The 25,216-nt window shown below is 47.3% G+C and overlaps 1 protein-coding gene across 9 annotated transcripts in view; it reads right to left on the bottom strand.

The window, feature by feature from the left end:
• LOC115117146 (E3 ubiquitin-protein ligase NEDD4-like) overlaps window positions 1-25,216 on the bottom strand; it is an 83,146-nt gene that overhangs the window by 17,249 nt on the left and 40,681 nt on the right. For 8 of the 9 annotated variants that reach the window (XM_065007596.1, XM_065007599.1, XM_065007595.1 and 5 more), the window contains 6 exons: window positions 22,826-22,960; window positions 22,179-22,337; window positions 15,543-15,743; window positions 13,737-13,814; window positions 6,693-6,747; window positions 808-866 (listed from right to left, as the gene is read on the bottom strand). In XM_065007596.1, the coding sequence (XP_064863668.1) occupies window positions 808-866; window positions 6,693-6,747; window positions 13,737-13,814; window positions 15,543-15,743; window positions 22,179-22,337; window positions 22,826-22,960 (687 nt within the window). The remainder of the gene's footprint in view (window positions 1-807; window positions 867-6,692; window positions 6,748-13,736; window positions 13,815-15,542; window positions 15,744-22,178; window positions 22,338-22,825; window positions 22,961-25,216) is intronic. The other variant, XM_065007602.1, reaches the window with a different exon arrangement.

Raw genomic sequence — 25,216 nt, 5'->3', positions numbered from 1 at the left:
GGTCTGTTAGCATATATTTTAGAGGACATTTATACAGAAAATGTGTATTAAACCCATATAAACTGTATTCATGATTATATGACAATATTTTAGGTTGATAATAATTATATTACAAAATGTCTGATATATCACATGCCTTACTTTTATTTAACTGCATAAGTAAAATAAGGATTATGCCTCTGCTGCCATTCCAATTAGACTGCTTTGAATTTATACCTGACCAATATGGCTGCCATTTTCAGCCCATTCTGGAACTTTGAGGATTTATGGCATAGCCATCATCATGAAAACCCATTTGTGCATGAGCTAGAATTTCACAATACTAGCTAGCTAGCTAGAGAGAGTATTCCACATTGAGTGTGTGAACTGGCGTTGGTAGCTTCCCTGCCTTTTGTTTCATTTGGATTGACTTGAGACTGGTTCAGCAAGCCGACACTAGCTAGCAAATTTTCGCGCACATTTCGATTTTCATAAATACCGATTCTACCGCCACAAAACACCTAAGCTAGAAGTTAAATATGGTAGTGATGATTTGCTCATGAAAGCCCCCTGTCAATGTTAGCTACAAGTGTATCGTTTTTTGGTAAGATTAACTGACTTCAGAATGAAAGGGGGTTCAGTGGACACTGTGGTAACATTGGCTACAATATGCTGAACAAACTTTCTTTTTTTTTAGCTATCCCATAAGTGTTAGTGAGTTAGACAGATCAGTGCAGACTGCCGTCACGCTATCTGCCGTGAAACAATGGACATAGGATCTCTGTGGGTGACAATATCTTCGCCTCATAGTTAACCAGAGATACTCACAGGCCCTGTGATAGCAGGACTCTGTAGACGAGGATCCTCCCATTGAGTGGCTTTGGTGTCTGAAGGTGACAAAATAACAGTCAGGAATATGGTTATACTTTATACCGTAATATACCATTAAATTAAAGCTGTAGCAGAAAAAAAAAATCTTCAAAGAAAAAGGTTCACATCCTCAATTTTTTTTGTTTTGTTGTCATGTGTGATTCATCTGTGAAATCCATTCCATCACATCACTCAATGAGTCAGTCAGCCACAACGCCATTATCTCAATGAGTCAGTCAGCCACAACGCCATTATCTCAATGAGTCAGTCAGCCACAACGCCATTATCTCAATGAGTCAGTCAGCCACAACGCCATTATCTCAATGAGTCAGTCAGCCACAACGCCATTATCTCAATGAGTCAGTCAGCCACAACGTCGACTGCTGACATCCTGCTTGTTAAATTGAGCACACTGTGAAGCTTTGAATAATGAATGCCGGTAACCCGAGACAAAGATTCAGAGGTATTGATCTATGAGAACAGACAGACAGAGACAGAGAGACTCTACAGGTCTACAGTGACACCCAGGGTTTTTCTGTATCAAAAGGAGGTTAATGTGGTGGCAGTGGCAGGGGAGCGTGACAATGGGAAGACTGTAGAGGCCCCCGTCTTGGCGGTGTAGAGACATTTTTAAGCCAATGTCCTGCTCTTCTACACATCAAGGCGAATGCTGTGTTCTTTTTCTCAAACATAACCAAATCAATAGTGTTAAATTCATTTTTGGGGGAATTTTTATTTCTCCCTCACTTTAATTTTGGTCATTGTTAGTTCTCAAAGATGATATTATTTAAAATTTAAAAAAAGATATATATTATATATAAGTCCATTATCTTCTCTACCTACTTTACATCTGGTTCTAGACATTTAAGTTTACACTGAAAATGTTTTTCCATCACAAAAACAAATAAATTTGTATCTATCTATATATAGCATACAAAACATTAAGAACATGCTCTTTCCATGCCCCAACAAATTGAGGCTGGTCTGAGGGCATACGGGTAGGTGGGGGTGGGTGGGTGGGTGCAACACAATATCAGGAAGGTGTTCCTAATGTTTAGTATAGTCAGTGTAAAGGTTAAGTATTCAGACGCATGGAGTACACATTTTGTTATGTTACAGCCTTATTCTAAAATGGATTACATTTATTTTCTCCCCCTCATCAATCTACACTCAATACCCCATAATGGCAAATTTATAAAAATCTGAAATATCACATTACGTAAGTATTCTTTACTCAGTACTTGGCACACCTGTATTTGGGGAGTTTCTCCAATTCTTCTCTGCAGATCCTCTCAAGCTCTGTCAGGTTGGATGGGGGGCGTCGCTGCACAGCTATTTTCAGGTCTCTCCAGAGATGTTTGATCGGGTTCAAGTCCGGGCTCTGGCTGGGCCGCTCAAGGATATTCAGAGACTTGTCCCGAAGCCACTCCTGCGTTGTCTTGGCTGTGTGCTTAGGGTCGTTGTCCTGTTGGAATGTGAACCTTCGCCCCAGTCTGAAGTCCTGAGCGCTCTAGAGCAGGTTTTCATCAAGGATCTCTGCACTTTGCTCCATTCATCTTTCCCTCGATCTTGACTAGTCTCCCAGTCCCTGCCCCTCAAAAATATCCCCACAGCATGATGCTGCCAACACCATGCTTCATCGTTGGGATGCTGCCTTGTTTCCTCCAGATGCCTTGTTTCCTCCAGTTACTCTAACTTCCGCGACGCATATAAGGCCCTGCCCCGCCCCCCTTTCGGAAAAGCTGACCACGACTCCATTTTGCTGATCCCTGCCTACAGGCAGAAACTAAAACAAGAGGCTCCCACGCTGAGGTCTGTCCAACGCTGGTCAGACCAAGCTGACTCCACACTCCAAGACTGCTTCCATCACGTGGACTGGGACATATTTCGTATTGCGTCAGATAGAAATATTGACGAATACGCTGATTCGGTGTGCGAGTTCATTAGAACGTGCGTCGAAGATGTCGTTCCCATAGCAACGATAAAAACATTCCCAAACCAGAAACCGTGGATTGATGGCAGCATTCGCGTGAAACTGAAAGCGCGAACCACTGCTTTTAATCAGGGCAAGGTGTCTGGTAACATGTCCGAATATAAACAATGCAGCTATTCCCTCCGCAAGGCTATTAAACAAGCTAAGCGTCAGTACAGAGACAAAGTGGAATCTCAATTCAATGGCTCAGACACAAGAGGCATGTGGCAGGGTCTACAGTCAATCACGGACTACAAGAAGAAACCCAGCCCAGTCACGGACCAGGATGTCTTGCTCCCAGGCAGACTAAATAACTTTTTTGCCCGCTTTGAGGACAATACAGTGCCACTGACACGGCCTGCAACGAAAACATGCAGCCGAGGTGAGTAAGACATTTAAACGTGTTAACCCTCGCAAGGCTGCAGGCCCAGACGGCATCCCCAGCCGCGCCCTCAGAGCATGCGCAGACCAGCTGGCCGGTGTGTTTACGGACATATTCAATCAATCCCTATACCAGTCTGCTGTTCCCACATGCTTCAAGAGGGCCACCATTGTTCCTGTTCCCAAGAAAGCTAAGGTAACTGAGCTAAACGACTACCGCCCCGTAGCACTCACTTCCGTCATCATGAAGTGCTTTGAGAGACTAGTCAAGGACCATATCACCTCCACCCTACCTGACACCCTAGACCCACTCCAATTTGCTTACCGCCCAAATAGGTCCACAGACGATGCAATCTCAACCACACTGCACACTGCCCTAACCCACCTGGACAAGAGGAATACCTATGTGAGAATGCTGTTCATCGACTACAGCTCGGCATTCAACACCATAGTACCCTCCAAGCTCGTCATCAAGCTCGAGACCCTGGGTCTCGATACCCGCCCAGTGCAACTGGGTACTGGACTTCCTGACGGGCCGCCCCCAGGTGGTGAGGGTAGGCAACAACATCTCCTCCCCGCTGATCCTCAACACGGGGGCCCCACAAGGGTGCGTTCTGAGCCCTCTCCTGTACTCCCTGTTCACCCACGACTGCGTGGCCACGCACGCCTCCAACTCAATCATCAAGTTTGCGGACGACACAACAGTGGTAGGCTTGATTACCAACAACGACGAGACGGCCTACAGGGAGGAGGTGAGGGCCCTCGGAGTGTGGTGTCAGGAAAATAACCTCACACTCAACGTCAACAAAACTAAGGAGATGATTGTGGACTTCAGGAAACAGCAGAGGGAACACCCCCCTATCCACATCGATGGATCAGTAGTGGAGAGGGTAGCAAGTTTTAAGTTCCTCGGCATACACATCACAGACAAACTGAATTGGTCCACTCACACTGACAGCGTCGTGAAGAAGGCGCAGCAGCGCCTCTTCAACCTCAGGAGGCTGAAGAAATTCGGCTTGTCACCAAAAGCACTCACAAACGTCTACAGATGCACAATCGAGAGCATCCTGGCGGGCTGTATCACCGCCTGGTACGGCAACTGCTCCACCCTCAACCGTAAGGCTCTCCAGAGGGTAGTGAGGTCTGCACAACGCATCACCGGGGGCAAACTACCTGCCCTCCAGGACACCTACACCACCCGATGTTACAGGAAGGCCATAAAGATCATCAAGGACATCAACCACCCGAACCACTGCCTGTTCACCCCGCTATCATCCAGAAGGCGAGGTCAGTACAGGTGCATCAAAGCTGGGACCGAGAGACTGAAAAACAGCTTCTATCTCAAGGCCATCAGACTGTTAAACAGCCACCACTAACATTGAGTGGCTGCTGCCAACACACTGTCATTGACACTGACCCAACTCCAGCCACTTTAATAATGGGAAATGATGTAAATATATCACTAGCCACTTTAAACAATGCTACCTTATATAATGTTACTTACCCTACATTATTCATCTCATATGCATACGTATATACTGTACTCTAGATCATCGACTGCATCCTTATGTCACTAGCCACTTTAACTATGCCACTTTGTTTACTTTGTCTACATACTCATCTCATATGTATATACTGTACTCGATACCATCTACTGTATGCTGCTCTGTACCATCACTCATTCATATATCCTTATGTACATATTCCTTATCCCCTTACACTGTGTATAAGACAGTAGTTTTGGAATTGTTAGTTAGATTACTTGTTGGTTATCACTGCATTGTCGGAACTAGAAGCACAAGCATTTCGCTACACTCGCATGAACATCTGCTAACCATGTGTATGTGACAAATAAAATTTGATTTGATTTGATGTGACGCTTGGCATTCAGGCCAAATGGTTCAATCTTGGTTTCATCAGACCAGAGAATCTTCTTTCTCATTGTCAGAGTCCTTTAGGTGCCTTTTGGCAAACTCCAAGTGGGCTGTCATGTGCTTTTTACTGAGGAGTGGCTTCCGTTTGGCCTCTCTACCATAAAGGCCTGATTGGTGGAGTGCTGCACAGATGGTTCTCCCATCTCCACAGAGGAACTCTGGAGCTCTGTCAGAGTGACCCTCTCGTTCTTGGTCACCTGACCAAGGCCCTTCTCCGATTGCTCAGTTTGGCGTGGGCGGCAAGCTCTAGGAAGTGTCTTGGTGGTTCCAAACTTCTTCCATTTAAGAATGATGGAGGCCACTGTGTTCTTGGGGATCTTCAATGCTGCAGACCTTTTTTGGGTACCATTCTCCACGTCTGTGCCTCGACACATTCCTGTCTCCTAGCTCTACGGAAATTTCCTTCGACCACATGGCTTGGTTTTTGCTCTGACATGCACTGTCAAATGTGGGACCTTATATAGAGAGGTGTGTGCCTTTCCAAATCATGTCCAATCAATTGAACTTACTACAGGTGGGGTATTGTGTGCAGATTGATGAGGACAAATATGTATATAAAATCGATTTTCGAGTAAGGCTGCAACATAACAAAATGTGGAAAAAGTCAAGGGGTCTGAATACTTTACGCACTTTACGGATATACGCAACGCCCAGTTTATTAGGTACACCTACCAGGTACATTGAGTACCGGGTTGGACACCCCTTTGCCCCCAGAACAGCCTGAATTCTTAGGGACATTCCAAAAGATGTCGGAAATGTTTTGCCCCCAGAACAGCCTGAATTCTTAGGGACATTCCAAAATATGTCGGAAATGTTTTGCCCCCAGAACAGCCTGAATTCTTAGGGACATTCCAAAAGATGTCGGAAATGTTTTGCCCCCAGAACAGCCTGAATTCTTAGGGACATTCCAAAAGATGTCGGAAATGTTTTGCCCCCAGAACAGCCTGAATTCTTAGGGACATTCCAAAAGATGTCGGAAACGTTTTGCCCACAGGACTGCCGCTGACTGGATGTGTTTTGTTTGTCGTATCATTCTCAGTAAACCCTAAAAACTGCCATCCGTTTCTGTGAAACTGGATCCCTCACGCCTGGCACCGATGATCACACCGTGCTCAAAGTCTCTTAGGTCAAACATTTTTCCCATTCTCACATTCAATCGGACAGTAACTGAACGCCTTGATGCCTATCTGCCGGCCACGTGACTCACTGTCTGTAGGTGCGATTCATTTTTGTGAACGGGATTATGTATGTAATAAGTTAGGAATTAGGCAACGAGAGAGAGAGAGAGAGAGAGAGAGAGAGAGAGAGAGAGAGAGAGAGCGAGAGCGCGAGAGAGAGAGAGAGAGAGAAAAAAACACATAGGGAGGTTAGTAGAGCGAGAGCGACAAAGAACGAGAGAGCAAGTGAGAAAGACTGAGCGAGAAAGAAATCGAGAAAGAGAGAGAAACACTGTCTCACCGTTTGAGGAAGAGAGATGGTCTTCAAGTATCCAAGAGAAAGAGATGAAAACAGTCAATACGTTAACACAGGTAGAGAGGCAGAGCCCTGGAACTTACTGTGGTCAATGTAGAAGGTCCTGCCATCTGCATGCACGCGTTCCTCCCAGCCAGGCTAGAGAGGAGAGAGCACAGTGAGTAACTGACTCAGACAGATGGGGGATGACAGATAGTAGGAGTGGCACCTGGTAATACCAGCACATCCATCCAGACCAGTACACCATTGATACAGTGACCATCCAGACCGGTACAGTACACCACCATCGACACAGTGACCACAGTGACAGTGACGCAGCGAGCCACAAACACACTGACTGTCAGTGGGACAGAGAGAGAGAGAGAGCAGGCCAGGGGCGAGATTAGATTGGTCCACTAGCTTCAGTCTGACCCTGTCCCAGTCGGGTAGAGAGACGGCTGTGTATCAGGAGGAAGACCACCATACCTTTACTTCATATGGTGAAGACTGGGAAAATAAAAAGGGAGGTCACTCACATCATGCAGCAGACCGGAATAGAATAGAGTGGACCACTACCCTCCTCACCACCCTCCACGGGACCACTGCCCTCTTCACTACCCTCCCTGGAGACTACTGCCCTCCACAGGAGCACTGCCCTCTCCCACTGCCCTCCCTGGAGACTACTGCCCTCTTCATTACCCTCCCTGGAAACTACTGCCCTCCCTGGAGACTACTGCCCTCCACGGGAGCACTGCCCTCTCCCACTGCTCTCCAAGGGACCACTGCCCTCTCCCACTGCCCTCCTGGAGACTACTGCCCTCCCTGGAGACTACTGCCCTCCCTGGAGACTACTGCCCTCTTCACTACCCTCCCTGGAGACCACTGCCCTCCCTGGAGACTACTGCCCTCCCTGGAGACTACTGCCCTTTTCACTACCCTCCCTGGAGACTACTGCCCTCTTCATTACCCTCCCTGGAGACTACTGCCCTCTTCACTACCCTCCCTGGAGACTACTGCCCTCCCTGAGGCTACTGCCCTCTTCATTACCCTCCCTGGAGACTACTGACCTCTTCATTACCCTCCCTGGAGACTACTGCCCTCCCTGGAGACTACTGCCCTACCTGGAGACCACTGTCCTCCCTGGAGACCACTGCCCTCCCTGGAGACCACTGCCCTCCTTGGAGACCACTGCCCTCCTTGGAGACCACTGCCCTCCTTGGAGACTACTGCCCTCTTCATTACCCTCCCTGGAGACCACTGCCCTCTTCACTACCCTCCCTGGAGACTATTGTCCTCCCTGAGGCTACTGCCCTCTTCATTACCCTCCCTGGAGACGACTGCCATCCCTGGAGACTACTGACCTCTTCATTACCCTCCCTGGAGACTACTGCCCTCCCTGGAGACTACTGCCCTCCCTGGAGACCACTGCCCTCCCTGGAGACTACTGCCCTACCTGGAGACCACTGCCCTACCTGGAAACCACTGCCCTCCCTGGAGACTACTGCCCTCCCTGGAGACTACTGCCCTCTTCATTACCCTTCCTGGAGACGACTGCCATCCCTGGAGACTACTGACCTCTTCATTACCCTCCCTGGAGACTACTGCCCTCCCTGGAGACTACTGCCCTCCCTGGAGACTACTGCCCTCCCTGGAGACCACTGCCCTCCCTGGAGACTACTGCCCTACCTGGAGACCACTGCCCTACCTGGAAACCACTGCCCTCCCTGGAGACTACTGCCCTCCCTGGAGACTACTGCCCTCTTCATTACCCTTCCTGGAGACGACTGCCATCCCTGGAGACTACTGACCTCCCTGGAGACTACTGCCCTCCCTGGAGACTACTGCCCTCCCTGGAGACTACTGCCCTCCCTGGAGACCACTGCCCTCCCTGGAGACTACTGCCCTACCTGGAGACCACTGCCCTACCTGGAAACCACTGCCCTCCCTGGAGACTACTGCCCTCCTTGGAGACTACTGCCCTCCCTGGAGACCACTGCCCTCCTTGGAGACTACTGCCCTACCTGGAGACCACTGCCCTACCTGGAAACCACTGCCCTCCCTGGAGACTACTGCCCTCCCTGGAGACTACTGCCCTCTTCATTACCCTTCCTGGAGACGACTGCCATCCCTGGAGACTACTGACCTCTTCATTACCCTCCCTGGAGACTACTGCCCTCCCTGGAGACTACTGCCCTCCCTGGAGACTACTGCCCTACCTGGAGACCACTGCCCTACCTGGAAACCACTGCCCTCCCTGGAGACCACTGCCCTCCTTGGAGACTACTGCCCTCTTCATTACCCTCCCTGGAGACCACTGCCCTCTTCACTACCCTCCCTGGAGACGACTGCCATCCCTGGAGACTACTGACCTCTTCATTACCCTCCCTGGAGACTACTGCCCTCCCTGGAGACTACTGCCCTCCCTGGAGACCACTGCCCTCCCTGGAGACTACTGCCCTCTTCATTACCCTCCCTCGAGACGACTGCCCTCCCTGGAGACGACTGCCCTCCCTGGAGACGACTGCCCTCCCTGGAGACGACTGCCCTCCTCATTACCCTTCCTGGAGACGACTGCCCTCCCTGGAGACTACTGCCCACTTCATTACCCTCCCTGGGGACTACTGCCCACTTCATTACCCTCCCTGGGGACTACTGCCCACTTCATTACCCTCCCTGGAGACTACTGCCCTCCCTGGAGACTACTGCCCTCCCTGGAGACTACTGCCCTCCCTGGAGACTACTGCCCTCCCTGGAGACTACTGCCCTCTTCATTACCCTCCCTGGAGACGACTGCCCTCCCTGGAGACTACTGCCCTCCCTGGAGACTACAGCCCTCCCTGGAGACTACAGCCCTCCCTGGAGACTACTGCCCTCTTCATTACCCTCGCTGGAGACTACTGCCCTGTTCATTACCCTCCCTGGAGACTACTGCCCTCCCTGGAGACTACTGCCCTCCCTGGAGACTACTGCCCTCCCTGGAGACCACTGCCCTCCCTGGAGACTACTGCCCTACCTGGAGACCACTGCCCTACCTGGAAACCACTGCCCTACCTGGAGACTACTGCCCTCCCTGGAGACTACTGCCCTCTTCATTACCCTTCCTGGAGACGACTGCCATCCCTGGAGACTACTGCCCTCTTCATTACCCTCCATGGAGACGACTGCCCTCCCTGGAGACTACTGCCCTCTTCATTACCCTCCCTCGAGACGACTGCCCTCCCTGGAGACGACTGCCCTCCCTGGAGACGACTGCCCTCCCTGGAGACGACTGCCCTCCTCATTACCCTTCCTGGAGACGACTGCCCTCCCTGGAGACTACTGCCCTCTTCATTACCCTCCCTGGGGACTACTGCCCACTTCATTACCCTCCCTGGGGACTACTGCCCACTTCATTACCCTCCCTGGAGACTACTGCCCTCCCTGGAGACTACTGCCCTCCCTGGAGACTACTGCCCTCTTCATTACCCTCCCTGGAGACGACTGCCCTCCCTGGAGACTACTGCCCTCCCTGGAGACTACTGCCCTCCCTGGAGACTACTGCCCTCTTCATTACCCTCGCTGGGGACTACTGCCCTCTTCATTACCCTCGCTGGAGACTACTGCCCTGTTCATTACCCTCCCTGGAGACTACTGCTCTCCCTGGAGACTACTGCCCTCCCTGGAGACTACTGCCCTCCCTGGAGACTACTGCCCTCCCTGGAGACTACTGCCCTCCCTGGAGACTACTGTCCTCCCTGGAGACTACTGTCCTCTTCATTACCCTCCCTGGGGACTACTGCCCTGTTCATTACCCTCCTTGGGGACTACTACCTTCCCTGGAGACTACTGCCCTCCATGGAGACTACTGCCCTCCATGGAGACTACTGCCCTCCATGGAGACTACTGCCCTCCATGGAGACTACTGCCCTCCATGGAGACTACTGTCCTCCATGGAGACTACTGTCCTCTTCATTACCCTCCCCGGGGACCACTACCCTCCCCGGGGACCACTACCCTCCCCCGGGGAACACTACCCTCCCCCGGGGAACACTACCCTCCCCCGGGGAACACTACCCTCCCCCGGGGAACACTACCCTCCCCCGGGGAACACTACCCTCCCCCGGGGAACACTACCCTCCCCCGGGGAACACTACCCTCCCTGGGGAACACTACCCTCCCTGGGGAACACTACCCCAGACACTGAACATTGTGCAGTCTGGGGGGGCTGAGTGTAGGCTGGGGGACTCTGATGGAGAATGAGAAGGGGGTGATGGGGGGGAACGAGCATAGAGAGAGGAGGGGGGAGCGATGAGACAACAGTCATCCAACCATCATGCCAGGTATGAGAGAGAGATAGAGAGTGCAGTTTGCAGCACAGGGCATAGGGCAGGCAGTCACAGTAAGACACGGCAGGCAGAGGGAGGCTGCGCTGTACGGTGGCATTCAGCACCAACCTCCTCTGGTAGGTTTGGTAGGGTCTGCCAGTAAGACGTCCCCCCCCACGCCATGGAGAGAACAGAGAGAAAACAAACACACCACTAGCGCCAGGAAGCCTCATGTCATTTAGAAGAATAAGGGGTACAGCTACATGTCAAGTGTGTGTGCATTCTCCTCGAAGTGAGGGTTTGTCAAAATGTGAGAATTGCTTATACGTACGGATGTAACGATTCACCGATAAGCATCGGTCAGTGGTACCACAAACAGATCGAAATGTAGAATGGAAATCGATTCAAACGTTACGAATTTCCGCTTATTTTATTTTTTTTTGCTGCTCAAATTATTTTCTTTCAACCTTCAGGAAATACCTCATATTTTGTGACAACTGGGCCTTCTCAGTCACTGTCAAAACTAAGCATGTAATTACGTTGACAGTCAATAATCTACAAGCCTTTTTGCCGAACAACCCTAGTAATATCAGTAGCCTGGTCAAACAGCTCGTTGAGTGCAGCTTCGCATGCTGATCTATGAGAGGCTTATTTCTGATCTGGCACATCTGCTCGTCACCTTCAGCATTCAAATGATTGTATAATGACTTGCGCGGAATTAGGCTTTTTTTTTTTTAAATTTACCTTTATTTAACTAGGCAAGTCAGTTAAGAACAAATTCATATTTTCAATGACGGCCTAGGAACAGCGGGTTAACTGCCTGTTCAGGGGCAGAATGACAGATTTGTACCTTGTCAGCTCGGGGATTCGATCTTGCAAACTTTCGGTTACTAGTCTAACGCTCTAACCACTAGGCAACCTGCTGCCTGGTTGAGTCACAACCAATGTAATTCGCTAGGTTATTATTTTATCAAATGCGCTGTTGAAAATGGTGTTTTCCCGGGATAAAAGTAGCCATAAAAGTTAAAGCTATCTGCCTATACATGCTGATCTGGGCTTACATTAAATTCTATTTCGCTTGTTCAGGTTCACTATCAGCAATCATTTTGGAAGTTTTGCTTGAAACAATCGATACATCACTATTGCTAAAACTTTTAATGTACACAAATGGGGACAAACTGAAAACATTTCCCCCTAACTGATAGTGGTTTGGTAGATGCCCAGTTTCCCTGACACCATAAACATATAGATCAATAACACACACAGATCCAGCTCAGAGAGGGCCCAGCTCAGAGAGGGCCCAGCTCAGAGAGGGCCCAGCTCAGAGGGCCCAGCTCAGAGGGCCCAGCTCAGAGAGGGCCCAGCTCATGAGCTCCATCAGCAGCAGATTTTCATTTAGAATGGAAAATGAATGTGATTATGCAACAATTGTTCGTATTGCGTCGAACCAGATTGCATTAATTCGTTCCTCTAATCAAATCAAATCGCATTGATTCTTTCCTCTAATCAAACCGAATTGTTTCAACCTAAAATGTATGGTTCCTATATCTTAGAGCCCATGTATCTAGATACGTATCGAATTGTCTTGAAAGGGAAAGATGCACATCCCTACTTATACCTAGCCAGTGTCTTTAGAGCTACAGAGTTCCTAGGTAGTAGAGGCTAGTGAATGATTCACATTTGGAATTCAGCAATCCTCTACTCTCATTCCACACTGTGCCTGCCCGGCTTGCTTCATTCCCACACTCCAAAAACAAAAGGTAACGTGTGCTTCCACTCCAAAGCTTTGCCAGGCCAGTCCATGACTTAAGCAGTTCTACAATAACAACCTCAAAAGGAGGACCAGGTATTAACTAGGTCTGGGACGATACCAGCTTAGCAATACTTTTCCCATGGCAACAATGAAAACACAAAGCTTATGGACACTCTTTGGTCCTTTAACAACCAGCTGTGGGTAAAATATGATGTGCTACAGCTTGGAAAAGAAAGAAATGTGACTCTGGATGACAACATAATGATGTTTGTTTCCAACATTAGGGCTGTTTATCTAAAGAAGTTATGTCCGCTTTGTGTTTTGTTTCCTTGCCACGATACAAAACGAGTATGGTGACACTGGTATCGTCTCGGCCCTAGTAACGATACTAACGAGTATGGCGATACTGGTATCGTCTCGGCCCTAGTTATAATCTCAGAACGGAAAATTATTCCTGCATATTTTGTACATTGATGATTTCGCCCCATTCTGTAAAGGTGATATGAAAGGTTTAATGTTGAAAAGAAATGTGCATTAAGATAATCCAGAGGAAAGGTGAGCTGGAGAGAACTTGGTCCTTCAGGAGATATAAAGGGGTTATGAAGGGTTCATAAAGGGGTTCATAAAGGGTTCATAAAGGCGTTATGAAGGGTTCATAAAGGGGTTCATGAAGGGTTCATAAAGGCGTTATGAAGGGTTCATAAAGGCGGGGTTATAAAGGGTTTATGAAGGGTTCATAAAGAGGTTATAAAGAGTTTATGAAGGGTTCATAAAGAGGTTATAAAGGGTTTATGAAGGGGTTATGAAGGGTTTATGAAGGGTTTATGAAGGGTTTATGAAAGGTTTATGAAGGGGTTATAAAGGGTTCATAAAGGGGTTATAAAGGGTTCATAAAGGGTTCATAAAGAGGTTATGAAGGGTTTATGAAGGGTTTATGAAAGGTTTATGAAGGGTTTATGAAGGGTTTATGAAAGGTTTATAAAGGGGTTATAAAGGGGTTATAAAGGGGTTATAAAGGGTTCATAAAGAGGTTATGAAGGGTTTATGAAGGCGTTATGAAGGGCTCAAAAGAGGTTATAAACTTTACTTACAGGAAGAGGCCCCAGGTCACCAGGGTCCAGAGAGGCTTTTGTTCTCATGTGGACTGGATACTTCAACCTCGGGTCCTCCTGATAGGGAAATAGAGGAAGGAGAGATAGAGAGAGGAAGGAGAGAGAGAGAGGAAGGAGAGAGAGAGAAAGGAGAGAGAGAGACTATGTTCAGATCTAAATAATCCAATATGATGTCAATTTGACACAGGAGGGGCCAATCATTTCATTTCAGATAGATAACTATTCACACAATCTTTATTAACCACACAAAAGTAAATGTCCCCACTTCGCTTGGGAAAAAAACACATTCAATACAATCTCTCCTACTACACTCGAATTGATTACATTTCTTAAGGAGGTCTAACTACTGTATATTGGGGCTGACGAAATGAGATTGAGCGAATTGTTTTTGATACTACCTTTGTACACCTGAGGTCGCCATCGCGCCCTCTAGTCAATACTGTAGACTAGAGCTGTTAGCTGTTGGCTCAGACACTTTGTTTTTAGACCAATGGGTCTGAGCAGAAAGCTTCTTTTTAGGCTGTTCAACTTGGCAGAACATCACCAATTTGCATTGATCAACAATCTGTAAATATGACAGATTTATCCAACCAGCTAATGTTCTATAGTCCTTGGGCAGGTCAATAATTTTTTTTTTTAAGTACTAACAGTCATAAGAACATAAAACAAAATGGTTAGCATTATTACCAGACAGCAGCAGATAACAGGGCCAAGGGGAAGGGCCAAGGGGCAGGACCAAGGGGAAGGGGCAGGACCAAGGGGAAGGGGCAGGACCAAGGGGAAGGGCCAAGACCAAGGGGAAGGGCCAAGACCAAGGGGCAGGACCAAGGGGAAGGGGCAGGACCAAGGGGAAGGGGCAGGACCAAGGGGAAGGGGCAGGACCAAGGGGAAGGGGCAGGGCCAAGGGGAAGGGGCAGGGCCAAGGGGAAGAGGCAGGGCCAAGGGGAAGGGGCAGGGCCAAGGGGAAGGGGCAGGGCCAAGGGGAAGGGGAAGGGGCAGCGCCAAGGGGAAGGGGAAGGGGCAGCGCCAAGGGGAAGGGGCAGCGCCAAGGGGAAGGGCCAAGGGGAAGGGCCAAGGGGAAGGGCCAAGGGGAAGGGCCAAGGGGGAAGGGCCAAGCGGAAGGGCCAAAGGGAAGGGCCAGCGGAAGGGCCAAAGGGAAGGGCCAAGCGGAAGGGCCAAAGGAAAGGGCCAAGGGGCAGGGCCAAGGGGCAGGGGAAGGGCCAAGGGGCAGGGCCAAGGGCCAAAGGGGAAGGTCCAAGGGGAAGGTCCAAGGGGAAGGGCCAAGGGGAAGGGCCAAGGGGAAGGGCCAAGGGGGGAAGGGCCAAGGGGAAGGGCCAAGGGGAAGGGGCAGGACCAAGGGGAAGGGCCAAGGGGAAGGGGCAGGGCCAAGGGGAAGGGGCAGGGCCAAGGGGAAGGGGCAGGGCCAAGGGGAAGGGGGCAGGGCCAAGGGGAAGGGGCAGGGCCAAGGGGCAGGGCCAGGGGAAGGGGCAGGGCCAAGGGAAGGGGCAGGACCAAGGGGCAGGACCAAGGGGAAGGACCAAGGGGCAGGACCAAGGGGAAGGGGCAGGACCAAGGGGAAGGGGCAGGGCCAAGGGGAAGGACCAAGGGGAAGGGGCAGGACCAAGGGGAAAGGCCAAGGGGAAGGGGCCAAGGGGAAGGGGCAGGGAGTGTATGAGGACTGGCTGATACTGTACATAAGCAGTAGAACCAGTAGCTGCAAGACGATGATGAAAACAAAGAAGAGGGAAGACGTAAGAAGAATTAGAAGTAGCAGTATCATCTCACCCATGTGGTGAGCCTGCTGTTGTGGTCAATGAAGAAGGGTCTTCCGTTGGGTGCTATCCTCATCTCCCACCCCGGGGGCAGGAAGCTCTGCTGGGACTGATGTCCTGATTTTGGGGAGCTGTAGGGGGAGGGCTGGGGGGACTGGGGGTTGGAGAGGGTGTCCTTCACTGCCCGACGCACAGCTATGTTGTTGGCCGCCCCCTAGAGTAGGACAGAACCCAACGGAACAGATTAGAATGTGAAGGACGGACCCATTTAGACTTGGATGTCTTTAGCTCCCGTGTGTCGCACACAAAGGAAATTCCTAGCAACTAGCAACAATTTGTTGCACGGAAAAAAAGTTCTGATTTCTAGTCTTAACTTCCTAATCACTTTTAAAGCAAATTTGTTCAACTTAATTAGGCCAGTACCTACACAACCCTAAAAGAAAACATTATCTTTCTGCTCCTTGATGATATCTGACTTTTAATACGAGAGAAAAAGGTTGTCTTAATTATTCTGTTATCTCCTATGAAAAATGTAAATGACCACATTGACAATGAGGACTTCACCTCAATCTACTCTCTCCGTCAGTCTGAGAAAAAACACCTCCCCAGTCCCTCCTCCCTCTTCCAATCTTTAATTAACTCTCCTTCCAGTTGACGTGAACAACCTTGTTCACCTGATTTCCAAGCTAATGCAGCATCATAATTACATATGACCTGAGGCCCATTAGTGTAATTAACTGTGGGCTTTAATTGCTGTGGCTGTGTCTTAAAATCCACCGGTATCACCGCCTCCCGCATCCGCAGTGAAAGGTGGCACGGCTAGAACGGTGTTTGTCACACCATGAGACATCTGGAAAAATCAGTCTTCTACAAACTTTTTCTGTGAAAAGACGACTCTCACGAACACCGTTTTGCTCTATGACCCCCCACAAGCATCAAGGGACTAGTCTGAAGTCGGTACAGCCTCGCCTGCCAACTTCTCTCTGTAGCGCTCAAACAGTTTGGGCTATACACTAATATGACCCCTATGTGATAAGTTGAGTCTCTCACAAACACGTACATTTCAGTTGTTTTGCTCTAGAATGCCCAAAAGTCTCACAAGACTCATCTTAAAGTCCCCAGTACCTGCATAAAAAATGAATGGAAGTATATAGAGATAGTTTAGTGACAAAAAAATAGGGTTAAACACATGTAAAAAAATATATATTTATACAGTGCATTCGGAAAGTATTCAGACCCCTTGACATTTTCCAAATTCTGTTACATGACAGCCTAATTCTAAAATGGATTGTTTTTTTCCCCCCATCATCAATCTACACACAATGACAAAGCAAAAACGACTTTATTTTATTAAAAATAAAAACCTGAAATACGACATTTACATAAGTATTCAGACCCTTTACTCAGTACTTTGTTGACACACCTTTGGCAGCAATTACAGCCTCGAGTTTTCTTGGGTGTGACGCTACAAGCTTGGTACACCTGTATTTGGGGAATTTCTCCAATTGTTTTCTGCAGATCCTCTCAAGCTCTGTCAGGTTGGACAGGGAGCGTTGCTGCACAACTATTTTCAGGTCTCTCCAGAGATGTTCGATCAGGTTCAAGTCCGGGCCACTCCAGGATATTCAAAGACCTGTCCCGAAGCCAATCCTGCGTTGTCTTGGCTGTGTGCTTAGGGTCGTTGTCCTGTAGGAAGGTGAACCTTCACCCCAGTCTGAGGTCCTGAGTGCTCTGGAGCAGGTTTTCATCAAGGATCTCTCTGTACTTTGCTCTGTTCATCTTTCCCTCGATCCTGACTAGTCTCTCAGTCCCTGCCGCTGGAAACATCCCCACAGCATGATGCTGCCACCACCATGCTTCACTGTAGTGATACTGCCACCACCATGCTTCACCGTAGGTTATGGTGCCAGATTTCCTCCAGATGTGATGCTTGGCATTCAGGCCAAAGAGTTCAATCTTGGTTTCATCAGACCAGAGAATGCTGTTTCTCATGGTCTAAGAGTCTTTAGGTGCCTTTTGGCCAACTTCAAGTGGGCTGTCATGTCTATTTTACTGAGGAGTGGCTTCCGTCTGGCAACTCTACCATAAAGGCCTGAATGGTGGAGTGCCTCAGAGATGATTGTCCTTCTTGAAGGTTCTCCCATCTCCCATTGTCCTTAAGCCATTTTGCCACAACTTTGAAAGTATGCTTGGGGTCATTGTCCATTTGGAAGACCCATTTGAGACCAAGCTTTTAACTTGCAAACTGATGTCTTGAGATGTTGCTTCAATATATCCACATTATTTTCCTACCTCATGATGCCATCTATTTTGTGAAGTGCACCAGTCCCTCCTGCAGCAAAGCAGCCCCACAACATGATGACGCTACCCCCGTGCTTCACGGTTGGGATGGTGTTCCTCGGTTTGCAAGCCTCCTCCTTTTTCCTCCAAACATAATGGTAATTATGGCCAAACAGTTATCAGACCAGAGGACATCTTTCCAAAAAGTACGATCTTCGTCCCCATGTGCAGTTGCAAACCGTTGTCTGACTTTTTTTATGGCGGTTTAGGAGCAGTGGCTTCTTCCTTGCTGAGCGGCCTTTCAGGATATGTTTTTTTGTCGATGTAGGACTCGTTTTACTGTAGATATAGATAGTTTTGTACCTGTTTCCTCCAGCATCTTCACAAGGTCCTTTGCTGTTGTTCTGGGATTGATTTGCACTTTTCACACCAAAGTACATTCATCTCTAGGAGACGTGTCTCCTTCCTGAGCGGTATGACGGCTGCGTGGTCCCATGGTGTTTATACTTGCGTAATATTGTTTGTACAGATGAACGTGGTACCTTCAGGTGTTTGGAAATTGCTCCCAAGGATGAGCCAGACTTGGAGGTCTACTATTTTTTTTTCCTGAGGTCTTGGTTGATTTATTTTGATTTTCCCATGACGTCAAGCAACAAGGCTCTGAGTTTGAAGGTAGGCATTGAAATACATCCACAGGTACCTCCAATTGACTCAAATTATGTCAATTAGCCTATCAGAAGCTTCTAAAGCCATGACATCATTTTCTGGAATTTTCCAAGCTGTTTAAAGGCACAGTCAACTTAGTGTATGTAAACTTCTGACCCACTTGAATTGTGATAGATTATTTAACTTATAATTCACTGTGTCTGTAAACAATTGTTGGAAAAATTACTTGTGTCGTGAACAAAGTAGATGTCCTAACTGACTTGCCAAAACTATAGTTTGTTTACAAGAAATTTGTGGAGTGGTTGAAAAATGAGTTTTAATGACTCCAACCTAAGTGTATGTAAGCTTCCGACTTCAACTGTAAATCAGGTTCAACTGGGATATGACTAAAGAGTTAATCAGGGTGATTTTTCCACAAATAGACGGCTTAGACTAAGGTTTTTATAACACAAAAAGACCATTAAAAAAAGGACAATAATCGTTCAAATCACAATATTCCCCTGAATAAAAGGGTTAGAGCACACACGCGCATTCCGACACACACGCCGACACACACGCCGTGATGAGTGAGGTTAACCTGATAGGGCCAACAGCTGCTAACCTCACTTCATCACGATTATGTAACATTTCAACATCACCCGAACACAGGTCACCGACACACCTTCTAGATGACCCAAAGAAACGCCGCTCTGGTTCTCTCCTTCCGCCCGGATATCTAACACCTTCTATACTCTATTGGTAATGAAACATTGTCAAATCAAGTGGTGGCAGAAATCAGAATGCGTCGTTAAAGACAATCTTAGAAAAGAAAAACAATTCCACTGCCACCGAGTTCTCCGAAAGCATATCATCAACACATTGAACTGAGAATATATGTGTCATCTCTTAAGAAGCATCGGCAGGGTAGCCTAGTGGTTAGAGTGTAGAGGTGGCAGGGTAGCCTAGTGGTTAGAGTGTAGAGGCGGCAGGGTAGCCTAGTGGTTAGAGTGTAGAGGCGGCAGGGTAGCCTAGTGGTTAGAGTGTAGAGGCGGCAGGGTAGCCTAGTGGTTAGAGTGTAGAGGCGGCAGGGTAGCCTAGTGGTTAGAGTGTAGAGGCGGCAGGGTAGCCTAGTGGTTAGAGTGTAGAGGCGGCAGGGTAGCCTAGTGGTTAGAGTGTAGAGGCGGCAGGGTAGCCTAGTGGTTAGAGTGTAGAGGCGGCAGGGTAGCCTAGTGGTTAGAGTGTAGAGGCGGCAGGGTAGCCTAGTGGTTAGAGTGTAGAGGCGGCAGGGTAGCCTAGTGGTTAGAGTGTAGAGGCGGCAGGGTAGCCTAGTGGTTAGAGTGTAGAGGCGGCAGGGTAGCCTAGTGGTTAGAGTGTAGAGGCGGCAGGGTAGCCTAGTGGTTAGAGTGTAGAGGCGGCAGGGTAGCCTAGTGGTTAGAGTGTAGAGGCGGCAGGGTAGCCTAGTGGTTAGAGTGTAGAGGCGGCAGGGTAGCCTAGTGGTTAGAGTGTAGAGGCGGCAGGGTAGCCTAGTGGTTAGAGTGTAGAGGCGGCAGGGTAGCCTAGTGGTTAGAGTGTAGAGGCGGCAGGTAGCCTAGTGGTTAGAGTGTAGAGGCGGCAGGGTAGCCTAGTGGTTAGAGTGTAGAGGCGGCAGGGTAGCCTAGTGGTTAGAGCGTTGGACTAGTAACCGGAAGGTTGCAAGTTCAAACCCCCGAGCTGACAAGGTACAAATCTGTCATTCTGCCCCTGAACAGGCAGTTAACCCACTGTTCCCAGGCCGTCATTGAAAATAAGAATTTGTTCTTAACTGACTTGCCTAGTTAAATAAAGGTTGGTTTTTTTTTATCGTAAAAAAGGTATTTCTCAGCCATTTCCTTTCCACACAGTGTATACGAATGATTCAATACCACAATAAGGCTTAACAAAGGGTATGACAGACAGAGAAATAACAGGGTCCCACATATTCCCATCCAGCCCGAAAACTTGCTTCAGATATTAAATCAGCGAAGCAGCAGAACCACTCAATCTATTGTGACATAACGTCTTTTAGATGAGGCTGACAAATGCAATAATGGGCTGTGTAGACCGTCACATCTGTGGTTGTGGACTCTGGGAACCAGATCATCTTTTCGGAAGCTCAATGAAGACACTTCCTTCAGCCTATAGCCTGGGGGGTTAACGGACAGGGGATGTAACAGAATACTGATGTGTGGTTTATCAAGTCACACATTAGAGCCGTTCAGTCCACCACATAATATTACCCCCTCTTACATTCGGTGTACTTTGGCCGACTGCATCCGGTGACCAATAAGGAGGGCTGTGCCCTACTGTCACAAGCCTAGACCAATCACAGGTAAACTTGTCGCATGGAGAATAAGTCATGCGTTCAGTGCTTTTCATTGCATCTCATAGCAGATTAGTCATGACCAACTTCCAGGACAGGGTCCTGCATCCATAAGCTGTGGCGTTTCAGTCCATTGCCTGGTCTGCATATGAATGAATCTCTCCCTCCCTCCCCTATGGAGTTTCAGGCCATTTCCTAGGCTGCATATGAATCTCCCCCCTCTAGCCTATGGAGTTTGGCCATTGCCTGGGCTGCATATGAATGAATCTCTCCCTCCCTCTCTAGCCTATGGAGTTTCAGTCCATTGCCTGGGCTGCATATGAATGAATCTCTCCCTCCCTCTCTAGCCTATGGAGTTTGTCCATTGCCTGGGCTGCATATGAATGAATCTCTTCCCTCCCTCTCTAGCCTATGGAGTTTGTCCATTGCCTGGGCTGCATATGAATGAATCTCTCCCTCCCTCTCTAGCCTATGGAGTTTGTCCATTGCCTGGGCTGCATATGAATGTGTCTCTCTCCTATGTAGGGAATAGGTTGCCATTTGGGATGTAGCCTTAGTTAACTCTGGAGAGATCACACATTGAGGAGATTAGAAAAGGGAAAATATGTGTCCCTGATCATAGCTAAGCCATGCCAAGCCTCACCATGGTTCAACAAATCAGTCAGACTTCAGCACTTTGAAATCCATTATTATATTCAGATGACTGAATTGAATGACATTGCTTGAAGGTTAGTGGTGTTTAAAAATAAAATGTCCGCTTCAAAATGATCTTCAGATGAAAGATGTTCTCACAGCGTAACACAGGGTTAAACTGAAGATGGTGAAAGTACTGACAGAGAAGGAGTAAATGAGGTAAACAGCATTACGACGGTCAAGGGACGAGAAGGACAGAGAACAGTGGCATGCAGCAGAGTGGTACTGAACCTGAAAGACAGAAAGAGGAGACAGACAGGACAGGACAATGATAAGAGGCTGAACCTGAATCAGAGACGAAAGGTAGAACATGAGAATGTTAGACGGGAGGAGAGCAGATGACGGAACAGAGAATGTTAGACGGGAGGAGAGCAGATGACGGAACAGAGAATGTTAGACGGGAGGAGAGCAGATGACGGAACAGAGAATGTTAGACGGGAGGAGAGCAGATGACGGAACAGAGAATGTTAGACGGGAGGAGAGCAGATGACGGAACAGAGAATGTTAGACGGGAGGAGAGCAGATGACGGAACAGAGAATGTTAGACGGGAGGAGAGCAGATGATGGAAAAGGGGAGGAAAGAAAAGTGTTGTCTAGAGGGCGGGTAGGGTAGTGGTGGGGCGCTCTCATCAGTTAGATAGATAGGAGAGATTGAAGTAAGGAAGTCCTACAGGACAGGCTGGATAATCTCACCTCTAAGGGGGAGGACAGGGTAACGGTAGGGGAACTGAGACTACGGGCGCGGCGTATTTGTGGTTCAATCAGATGACTATTGTTGTTGGCTGAGGAAGAGGTGGAGGCGGCTTCAGCTGCAGCCCCGGAGTCAGACGTACTCGCTTCGTCTTCAGTGTGCTGTCAGGGAGAGACTTTTTTAGTTAACACGGGTAGAAGGAGGAACAAGACTGTGTGTGATAGACAGATGAAAACGTGAGGGAAGTTACAGGGTAAGGAGATGATCGGGCAGAGGAGAGATCATCCAATGGGTGTAGATAGAATGCATGAGATACACGCACACCACTTTAAATTTCCACTGAAATCTCCCATTCATCACTACTTACGAGTTACTTGCACATTTCAAGGTAGTATTTGGCACATAGTAAGAAACAGAGTAAGAGAGGAGAGGGAGGAAGATGGACACACACTCCAGGTGACCTGAAGTGAGGCATGCACCCAGAGCCACACTTTAAGACAGGACAGCAGGAAGAGGGGGACAAAGAGAACAGTGGATGTTGTACCCAGGCACAGAGAAATGCCCCGATGGAATGAGGACAGAAGAGAGAAGAAGGAGTAAGTCCAGGCCCATGCAGTCTCTCCGTGCACCAGGTGAGGCCTCTAAGTACCTGGAGGATAGGCTTGGTCCAGGTGGTGCAGCGGTTGTTATGATTGACGTAATACGTGCGTCCCTTGGCGTCCTTCCTCTCCTCCCATCCTGGAGGTAGGCCTGGTGTGGTCAGGGCATAGGCTGTCGACTGAGACTGAACCAAGCAAGAGAAGCAAATGTTATTCGGGCCGGACAATATGGCCACCTGGAAGAAACTTGTGTGTAAACTGTATTTTTATTTTTTTTACACATTGATAAGAAATATAGAAACAGTGGGAGTGGCTTATTGACAACAAAAAAACAGTACTGTAGTACAACAAGTAGCCTAGTACTATTGTACTACAATACTGCGGCTCCTCAGAAACTCACAGAAGCAGGCCAGCAGAAGCAGGACAGCTTTAGAAAAAACAAACACACAATGACAAACAAACCACATAGAACAGCTTTCAAACCTGACATACATACAACCTACCATATATGGTAAGACTCAGTCAAACATACATACAACCTACCATATATAGTAAGACTCAGTCAAACATACATACAACCTACCATATATAGTAAGACTCAGTCAAACATGCATACAACCTAACATATATAGTAAGACTCAGTCAAACATGCATACAACCTAACATATATGGTAAGACTCAGTCAAACATGCATACAACCTAACATATATGGTAAGACTCAGTCAAACATACATACAACCTAACATATATGGTAAGACTCAGTCAAACATACATACAACCTAACATATATGGTAAGACTCAGTCAAACATGCATACAACCTAACATATATAGTAAGACTCAGTCAAACATGCATACAACCTAACATATATGGTAAGACTCAGTCAAACATACATACAACCTAACATATATGGTAAGACTCAGTCAAACATACATACAACCTAACATATATGGTAAGACTCAGTCAAACATACATACAACCTACCATATATAGTAAGACTCAGTCAAACATACATACAACCTACCATATATAGTAAGACTCAGTCAAACATACATACAACCTACCATATATAGTAAGACTCAGTCAAACATACATACAACCTACCATATATAGTAAGACTCAGTCAAACATGCATACAACCTACCATATATAGTAAGACTCAGTCAAACATGCATACAACCTACCATATATAGTAAGACTCAGTCAAACATACATACAACCTACCATATATAGTAAGACTCAGTCAAACATACATACAACCTACCATATATAGTAAGACTCAGTCAAACATACATACATACAACCTACCATATATAGTAAGACTCAGTCAAACATACATACAACCTACCATATATAGTAAGACTCAGTCAAACATACATACAACCTACCATATATAGTAAGACTCAGTCAAACATGCATACAACCTAACATATATAGTAAGACTCAGTCAAACATGCATACAACCTAACATATATGGTAAGACTCAGTCAAACATGCATACAACCTAACATATATGGTAAGACTCAGTCAAACATACATACAACCTAACATATATGGTAAGACTCAGTCAAACATACATACAACCTAACATATATGGTAAGACTCAGTCAAACATGCATACAACCTAACATATATAGTAAGACTCAGTCAAACATGCATACAACCTAACATATATGGTAAGACTCAGTCAAACATACATACAACCTAACATATATGGTAAGACTCAGTCAAACATACATACAACCTAACATATATGGTAAGACTCAGTCAAACATACATACAACCTACCATATATAGTAAGACTCAGTCAAACATACATACAACCTACCATATATAGTAAGACTCAGTCAAACATACATACAACCTACCATATATAGTAAGACTCAGTCAAACATACATACAACCTACCATATATAGTAAGACTCAGTCAAACATGCATACAACCTACCATATATAGTAAGACTCAGTCAAACATGCATACAACCTACCATATATAGTAAGACTCAGTCAAACATGCATACAACCTACCATATATAGTAAGACTCAGTCAAACATACATACAACCTACCATATATAGTAAGACTCAGTCAAACATACATACAACCTACCATATATAGTAAGACTCAGTCAAACATACATACAACCTACCATATATAGTAAGACTCAGTCAAACATACATACAACCTACCATATATAGTAAGACTCAGTCAAACATACATACAACCTACCATATATAGTAAGACTCAGTCAAACATACATACAACCTACCATATATAGTAAGACTCAGTCAAACATACATACAACCTACCATATATAGTAAGACTCAGTCAAACATACATACAACCTACCATATATAGTAAGACTCAGTCAAACATGCATACAACCTACCATATATAGTAAGACTCAGTCAAACATACATACAACCTAACATATATAGTAAGA

This window comes from Oncorhynchus nerka, linkage group LG22 (assembly GCF_034236695.1).
Source record: "Oncorhynchus nerka isolate Pitt River linkage group LG22, Oner_Uvic_2.0, whole genome shotgun sequence".
Classification (NCBI taxonomy): domain Eukaryota; kingdom Metazoa; phylum Chordata; class Actinopteri; order Salmoniformes; family Salmonidae; genus Oncorhynchus; species Oncorhynchus nerka.
The sequence above is the reverse complement of the archived record's forward strand: the minus strand, read 5'-3'. Positions and strand labels throughout refer to the sequence as shown.